The sequence below is a fragment of the Octopus bimaculoides genome, chromosome 7 (assembly GCF_001194135.2).
Source record: "Octopus bimaculoides isolate UCB-OBI-ISO-001 chromosome 7, ASM119413v2, whole genome shotgun sequence".
Classification (NCBI taxonomy): domain Eukaryota; kingdom Metazoa; phylum Mollusca; class Cephalopoda; order Octopoda; family Octopodidae; genus Octopus; species Octopus bimaculoides.
The window spans coordinates 89,799,920-89,809,518 of NC_068987.1; the positions used below are offsets into that span (position 1 = coordinate 89,799,920).

The 9,599-nt window shown below is 35.5% G+C and overlaps 1 protein-coding gene across 1 annotated transcript in view; it reads right to left on the minus strand.

Moving 5' to 3' along the window:
- LOC106872793 (uncharacterized) overlaps positions 1-9,599 on the minus strand; it is a 58,985-nt gene that overhangs the window by 8,972 nt on the left and 40,414 nt on the right. Inside the window, exons 13-14 of the mRNA XM_014919903.2 lie at positions 8,811-9,023; positions 8,214-8,234 (exon numbers count right to left, since the gene is read on the minus strand). Of these exons, the coding sequence (XP_014775389.1) occupies positions 8,214-8,234; positions 8,811-9,023 (234 nt within the window). The remainder of the gene's footprint in view (positions 1-8,213; positions 8,235-8,810; positions 9,024-9,599) is intronic.

Below are 9,599 nucleotides of genomic sequence, written 5' to 3' on the forward strand. Positions count from 1 at the left end.
ACCCAGAGGCTTGCCCCTAACACTTACGTTTGATACTTTATCAACACTTTTAGTCATGGAATGGCAATCGGTCGATGGAAATCAAGAGCTTCAAACCTAAAGAAAGTTACGTTTGTAACAGGCAACTGATGGTGTAAGGTATCCCGCGACTGACAAATTTCTTCATCGAATCAAATTCCAACACACAGACGCACAGACACAGACACACACACACACACACACACACACACACACTACATACAATTTCATATACCATACAGAAATTAGTGAAACCATTGGAAAACTTTATCAAGCCACGTTACGATCAACACTATCACAATCGTTTTAGAAGTCAGTGAGTCCATTCAATGCACCTTGCCCACATTCAACAGTTATAAATGTTGCAGTTTAACTGATTAAAATATGGTCATATAAAACGTCTCTGCGGAAATCAAAATGGGAAGAATTTAAACGGGTAAATATTTGAGGTAAAACTCAATAGGTATGTACATACATTATTCTGTCTAAATACGGAAGTTATTTCACAATAATTTCAGGGATGCCTCTTTTACATTTACATGAATAAAGGATAAGTAGTATGTCTATGCTTGTTTATCAGGGGTTTCAAAGCAAAAAAAAACAAAAAACAAAAAAAAAACACCCAGTGATAAATGAATCATTTCCACACAATTTGTAAATGGAGCAAATAGCAAATTCATTGACACCAAACTCACGGCCCATAGTAGTGAGACTCCCACCGTTGCGTATTTTCTTGATCATTTGTACCTTTCCTTGTTGGGAATACATTTGTCTAGGTCATTTGTTAGAATCAGGCGCTGTTGTATTTTTTCTGTTCATTGGTTCTCATATTGATGAGCATGAATACGTAAATCCGGATGAAAATTAAGCAGAATCGCAGTACGGTCATGTAAACGCAAGTGATAGCCAATGCATTGTAGGTAGCCGAATATTGGTGGTCGCTGCGGGTTGTTTTTACGGTACAAACAGAATCTTTGACTGATCGCCGGCCCATGTTATCATAAATAAGCGTAATATGGTTCACAGTTGAGCGTATTGCGTTATCACGGATCAGTGATAAATAAATGAATGATAAACCAGGTTCCATGTACAGTAAATTTTAGTTTTATAATTATTGTTAAGCCTAAGGTTGGCCCTGATCGACAATATCTAGGGTCAAAGTTGTCCTATCTATTAACATCTCACCTCTTCAGACCTAATGCATCTAAAACTACGTTATCCAAGTTACTTTTCCTTTACAAAGGATGTTAATTGTGAGAAATTGGCAGCTATTTCTAGCAGGTTGAGTGACTGAGGAGTTCCAAAGTAGTACAATATAAAGTGATGTGTGCTTGCATGTGTGTATGTTGTGCCTGTGCATATATATTTGTATATACTTAGGTATGTGAATGTATACGTATTTTTGTCTTATGTAATATATATATATATATTTATATATATGTACATACATACATTCATTCATATAAAATACTTCATCCATAATTGTTTGTCCGACAAATATATAGATTAAATATTATGAATAAAATATCTTATCCACAGTCAGAATTAACTTGTCGCTCCTGGTATATAATAAAACAGGAAATTGGAAAAATATTTGGTATTATTTATTCACCATTCCACATGTTTCATTTGCTAATATGAGTTAAAAAGTTTTACATGTAAGATAGACATATAAGCAATTTTCCATGAGAAATTCTTCAAACAGAGAATCGAATAATATTATTCGATCATCTGTCTCAAGAGTTTGTTTTAGGAAATCTCTTACTTGTCTATCTAACATGTAAAACTTTGTAATTCCTATTAGTAAATGAAACATGTGTAATGGTAAATAAATAATACCAAATATTTTTTTCAATTTCCTGTTTTGTTATGCAATAGCTCTACAAAAAAATATTTCCATAATTTTTAACTCTACAACGACATCAGCTACATACTGGTTAATAAGCAGATGTGCTTCAAGAGGAAACAGCTAAAATTTACCCTACCTACTTAATATACACATATATATATATATGTTTTTATATATATTTTTTAACGTATCGTTATAATATATATTGTTTATTATAGATGATAGAAGATAGGTGGGCAAAAAGGAAAAAAAGTCTGTAAAAAACAAAGTAAATAACTAAATATACGAGAGAAAGCATAACCGAAGCAAAACAGGCCAACAAGCAATTTCAGGAAGTTTAGTAAAGAATTGAAAATTACCTACCAAAGTGAGCTAGTGATAGATCATGTCTGATGTACAAGTCTCCAGGGATAAATAATTGCACAATATAAGTATAGAATAAATTGGCTTACACATAGAGAGGGCCTTATCGCAGAAGACTTATGACCTGAAAGAACCGTTAATAACATTTATTACACAAATATAGAACTTTGGTTTAGGAGTTAATAAATAAGACATATTGATCATATTATCGATATAGTTAAAAGGATTTAAGGGTTGGCGACCGAAAAAGGGTAGTGAGCTTGGTTGAACGCTAGAGAAAGTGAAGTATTTCGTTCAAATTCCGTCGAAGTCGATTTTGGCCTTCATCTACTCAGAATTGTTAAACTAAGAAACAGCTTGATACGAGTTGGGCAAGTGCATTATATTCCCTCTTTACAAAATCTTATGGTCTATCTTTTCCGTTAGAGAATAAAAGTAAGGATTGTCTCGAGTCTGAGGACTCATATGGTCGGTTCCCCGATTCCCGTGGCGTAAATGTCAAAATATTCCACGTGAAGAGAACGACAGTCCGTCGTAGGGTTACTCATTGGAGAGGAGCAATGTGAAGCAAAGTGTTTTGCTGAAGAACACAACGCACCACCCGGTCCGGGAATCGAAACGTTGATTTTGCGATTGTGAGTAATAATAAAGATGATAATAATTTGAGGTATTAGCCACAAGGGCCTAAGAGATTAAGGACAACGCAAAGACACGATGAGAGGGATAACTTCCCTTGGCAAAACAAACAGGACACAGAAGTGTGTCGATAAGCCAGCTGGAGGAGATGTCCTCCTGGGGCTAAAAGCAACAGTAACATCCATCCCTAGGGGTCAGCCACATTTAAGTGGCAATATACTTCACTTTATCGTGCAGTTACTGTTAATACCTCATTTAGAGAATTAACATTGCTTGTTTTCACTTTTTCGATATCAGTGAATAATTTCACTGGAAATAGATACATAAAGTTTGCCAAGAATTATCCTTCTCATCGCAGATCGGTGGCTATCGGACGCTGACGAAGGGAAATAACCCTGAAACCCGGGTCCGTTCGTGCTACAGATCATGATGAGAGGGATAACATCCCTTGGCAAAACAAACAGGACACAGAAGTGTGTCGATAGGCCAGCTGGAGGAGATGTCCTCCTGGGGCTAAAAGCAACAGTAACATCCACCCCTAGGGGTCAGCCACATTTAAGTGGCAATATACTTCAATATAATTAATGTTATCCTTCTATCAAGGCTGCGAGCTGGCAGAAACGTTAGCACTCCGGGCGACATGCTTAGCGGTATTTTGTCTATCTTTACGTTCTGAGTTCAAATTCCGTCGAGGTCGACTTTGCCTTTCATCCTTTCGTGGTTGATATATAAAGTACCAGTTGCGAACTGGGGTTGATCTAATCGACTGGCCCCTTCCCCCAAAATTTCGGGCCTTGTGCCTAGAGTAGAAATGAATATTATCCTTCTATCCACTGTGTCTGTTTTACTTTTTTTTTTAGTATATAATTAATATTATACTTCTTGAAATGATTTCTACGTTGAATTCCTGAAACATTCCCTGCACACACACACACACACACACACACACACACACACACACACACACACACACACACACACACACACACACACACACTATGATTAAATCTAATGTAATTGTTTGTATTAACGAACAAGGTCTGAAGAGCCTAAAAGTCATGAAGAGGAAAATTAGAATTTGTAACATTCATCCTCTTTCTTGGTGCTGTTAGAGGGGGTGGATGTAAACTGAAATAACTTCTACCCGTAATTGAAAACGCTTCACAAATTTGACTAAGCTTGAGTTTATCTTCATTTACATTCTGCTCTTCGACTCGCATCTCAAATAAATGCTTCAAATTTCTACAAATGCATAAGGTATGATCAATCCAAGTCCTTGAATGGTATTATTGTATCTAGCCTGGAAGAACACAAGGAAAAGTTGACCTCAGCCAGATTTGAGCTCAGAACAACATATTTTGTCGAACGATCTGACAAGTCTGCCAGTCTATCGCACTTCAAATATCTTATTCCTTTATAGCATTACACATCCAGTAGACGAGCATAACTAGAGGGAACAAGATCTTGAAATAGAGTCCATAGTGAGTCTTCTCAAAGTTGGGAAGGTAAGAATATAGACTGAAGAATTTCGCTATGTGCTGCTACCGTGAATGAATGGTATATGTGGATAAGATATCACATTACATAGTCAGGAAATGTGAACTGATGTAAGAACCTCTATGTAGTTTCCCGATCTGCAAGAAATAGCTACCAAATATCTCTCATTCAAAAACGCAAGAACACATCGGGCGATGTAGTCATGACTGAAAAGCCTTTAGTCATGGGAATTATCAATCAAGGTTGTCCTTGGTTAAACAACAGAAATCCTGATTGAAATCAGTTTTACAGATATTTTGTTGTCTTTCTAAAACCAGACATTATATTCTACGTGCTCTATTTCATATTATTGTGACAAATGGATACAAGATTTTCTGAGGAGGTGTCAATAGGGATATTTACTAATTTGTACATACTCATGGCCAAAAGTGTCAAGCAGCTGTCTCTATTTAGGGAAGTAGCTATTAACGGAGGTAGCTATTGACGGAAAATCAACCTGAAAATATCCCGACTAAATACACCGGAATGATTTTATCAGTCAAGAATAGGAACAGTCTGATCGACTTTCTCATATTTTCCATTAAATCCTAGGTCAACTCCATGTCATGGTAGAAATTATTTGTTTAAAGTATCGTGCAGTGGGATCGAATACAAAACTACGCGATCGAATACGAAACTACATGACTGTGAAGGAAACTTATGATAAATCACTCCATGATAGATTGCACAAAATGATACTGAACGAATATTGCAACCAATAAATAACATCTTCTCAACCAGAACTAACCAGAGTGACACAACAACCAGTCTGAAGAAGAAAAAGTGAAAAAAGAAAAAGAGGGCCAAAGTGTGCGAAAAAAATCAGAATTCTTCGTTAAAGCTCCATCTAAAGTCATTTAAGGTAAAATTTAAATGTATTTCTCTTGCGACATACTTGAAAAGTCTCTCCTGGAAATATTGAAGAACTTAATACCCATTAGGTATTTGTAGAACAATCATAATGTTTCATTTATATATGTATAACTGTAGCCACGGTGAACATTTACAGTTTGTGGCCTGTGCTTTTTGGGAGTTAACTGTCCTAGGCAATTATACAACACAGAACTAGAAACAGAAAACAAATGTGACATCTGTTTGGTCATGTGTGATTCTCTCATGTGACATTCCTTTCGGCTTTAGTTTCGAACATCGTCTCCTGGTCTACATTGAACAAATATTTCCTTCAGCTTTTGCCGCTTACTCTGATCTGATGCTTCTTGTCACTGTCTTTGAATTTGAGAAGACCGTCTTGACATCAAATCTTTGAGATTAGCATAACCTAATTTGTATCTTCTGTGAGTTCGGTTGGTTCATTTGGATGTCTGTCTGATGTCTATGATTCTCGGCATGTCACCTCAGCTTCACTTTAATTTTTTATAACTTCAAGAATTTTACCAAAGTCTGTTTGCTTCTGTTTCTCTTTCACTGTTCATTTGGCCTTCTATGAGCATAAATTTTTCGTGAGCTCTTCGCATTGTTCTTAGTTTATAGTTAAATTCGTCATATTTTATATTTCTGGATTGTGTGAGTGTCAGTAGAAAACATTTGCAGTATCGCATTCTTTTCACAATCATAAAAATATTAAGCCTAAAGATAGAGCTAGCTCGGCCCCCGAAATGGATACTCAACTGGGGATTCTGCGCTCGATCACTTCTTCTTTGGATGTTCTTGCCGAGATCTGGTGCCCTAAAGAGACAAAGTACCCAACCTTTTGGACGGTTTCCAGTATAATCTTTAGCTCCTTTCGTTTGTCCCTTTTTTGTTCGAGTTCATCTGGTGACTCACTGTTTTACTGACGACCCACTGTTTTACTGACACACACACATTCACACACATACACACACACATACATACATAGATATATACGTGTGTGTGTATGTATGAATGATATATATATATATGTGTATGTGTGATATATATGTGTGTATATATATATATATGTATGTATATATATATATATATATATATATATATATATATATATATATGTGTGTGTGTGTGTGTGTGTGTGTGTGTGTGTGTGTGTGTGTGTAATATATAAATATACAAAGCAACGAGTTTTCTTGTGTATAACAACTATGAAGATATATTGCTTTCTTGCGAAGTGTAAGTCAGCTTTTGGCGGTTGAGTTGACTCTGTTCACTACTGTCCACTGGCATTTTTGAACTCAAAACATAAAGATACGAGACTCTATCGTTTATGCTCAATGTTACACACGATACACTGATACACTTAAACTCTGGTTTCGAATCGTGAGTCTGGTCTCCTTAATCAACATTTCTACACAAATAGTTTCAAATACCTAACTTCAAACTGAGATTGAACCACTGAACCTCGTATTTCTCTACATTTACATTAAAAGTTTCTCTAAATTCTGAGGCCTGTGCAACTCAACTTTTGCGAACAAAATTAATCATAAATTTACTGTCTTTTCTTCGTCTATGATTTTAATTCAGTTTCAGTTATTTGATTTACTATATTCTATGTTAGTAGCGACCTTATCGTTTGATTTTCATGCAGTAAAGTTTCCCAGCATTTTTGTCTCTTCTTATCCAATACTAAATCAATGTTATGGAACAATTATAACAACTAGTCCAATGGCGAAAGAAGGAAATTTCTGTGCTTAATGTTAACTTGCACAGTGAACACACCCTAAGAAAGCTTTAAATGTCAGGATATTTTTTTAACGTGAACTTTGCATTCAGTCAAACCCCAAATCCTCTTTATGGCTGGTACGATAGAGCAGAGATTAAATTCTATACTGTATGTGCCTTCGACGCCTTGCGATTGAAGTTGAAATATCACTGGTGTTGACTTTGGTATTTAATATCTCTGAGGTACTATATTGGGGTCGATTCAATTGGCTGTATTCTTGAGGTACAGAGTTTGACCTCACACATACCCCATCATTTTCAATATCCAAAAATAAATTAAAATTAGAAATCAGTGAATATTGAATTTTTAGGTGAACACATTGAGAAAAACGGTTCTATTCCTTTGGTACTTGATTCAAATAATCCATGTCTCTAATGATACTGAGAAAGGCATTAACGTCATAACTCATGATATTAGGAAAGGCGTTGATGTCACGACTAATGATATTGAGAAAGATATAAATGCTTAAATTTTAATCCCAAAATAAAAGTGAAGTCTAAAAGATCGATTGAAGGTGATGACGAGGGATAATAAGGCAGAACTTTGAACTGAATGCATCATGACATTTAAATTGCATTCCTCAAACTTCAAATCGCGTCGAAGTCAGTCTTTGTAGTTTCTTATTCCTAGATTATTCTGTGTAGATTCGTCTGCCACCTTAATATACTCCATGTGATCACTTGGACTGCTAGAAACAGTAATCAAAGTCCTCTCAAAACACATCCCACAGGTTTAAGCAAAAGGAAGGACACATTGGACGGCTTAGTTATGTAGTCTCTGATGAAATAACGAGAGGCTCATGGTTGGAACGACTTATATCTTAAGTATATGCAATCTGGACAGATTTTAAGCTCTTCATCATCATTTACAATAATAATAATGACAATAATGACGACATCTCTAAAAGCGTTGTTTAGAAAATAGAAACGTAACATTTTTAGTAATACCAAATGCTACGATTCGTCAATCAGCAAATGAACTTCACACCCAATCTACTGTCGTGCAACCACTTAAATTGTGCATGTGCATACCTGCATGAATGAGTGTGTTATTATGAGGAAACGGGGTGTAAAATGAGACTATGCAATACCAATTTGTCTATAAAAACATTAAATGCGAAGGAAAAATCAAGAAGGAAAACAATTGTTTACTCACCGCTGGAACCTTGACTAATTTCTGAAAAAATGAGTGAAACAAAAGAGATGTAATTGAACGTTTACGCTTGTGTGTAGTCATGTACACACACACACACACACACACACAGATACATACACACACACAGATACACACACACACACACAGATACATACACACACACACAGATACATACACACACATACTAAATTTTATGAAAGTATTCCCGATGCAGTCATGATATATGAAGAAAAATATTTTTGAATAAATATTAATTAAATGAAAAATAACAGAACGGCACAAATCTTTTGGAAAGAAGTGTTTGTAATATATAAGCGCTTTCGCTGTTTATAGCTTTTCAGACACACTTGTTATGAGATAATCTCTGTGTGTAAAGACATACATACATACATACATACATACATATGCTTTCTCTCTCTCACACACACATGTATATACATTTTCTATATATGTAGATATTATACATGCGTACATATATGTATATGTGGTATATGATCTATAGCATTCATCAAAACCTAGATTGGAAATATGAAACAGCTGTATATGAAACGACTCATTATAAAAACAAAAGTAATTTTGTTCTAATTGTCGACTTACTTGATTGTTGTCCAACTAGAAACTTTGTCAAATGATTTGTTTGACACTGTACTTTGGCACTGCTTTGATTTGTCTTGGCTGCGTCTAAGTCTTCCCATGTAGATTTGCCAGAGTCCCAGGTGAAGCATTTATATATTTTATTTGCTGATATTTCGTCAAGTTGTATTTCAAATACTACAGGAATGTCTAGGTTTGAAACTTTTTCCAATAATCCTTTTGATCGTAACAAGTGAGAAGAGAGAGAGAGAAAAATAAAGAGAATGGAAAAGTGAGAGAGAAAAGCATTTGTATGTATAAACTGTTACGAGAAGTGAGCAGGTAACTGATACAAGGATAACAAATACACAAAACTAGAGTTTATACGAGTGCATTCTTACAAGTGGATCATAAAATAACAATGTGAATAGTTCTTTCTGTAGTATTAAGTCAGTGTTATATAGTGTTGATTCATATGAATTAAGGTAGGGTTTTACAGACCAGAATGAGACGATTGGGCGCAGCTATATGGACGCTGACGATCTGGGGCGGCTAATTGAACATTCAACCTATTTTGGTGACGGTCATTTTTGGTATTGGAGGTAAGCACACATACACATGCACGCGCATGCGCAGAAATATACATATATAGATATTGAAAGAATGATATATATATATATATATATATATACAGAGAGAGAGAGAGAGAGAGAGAGAGAGAGAGAGAGAGAGAAAGGGAGAGACGGAGCGGAAGGGAGAGAAGGCGATAAAAATTAAAATGTCTGATGTCAAATAAGCAGGTTTGAATCAGTA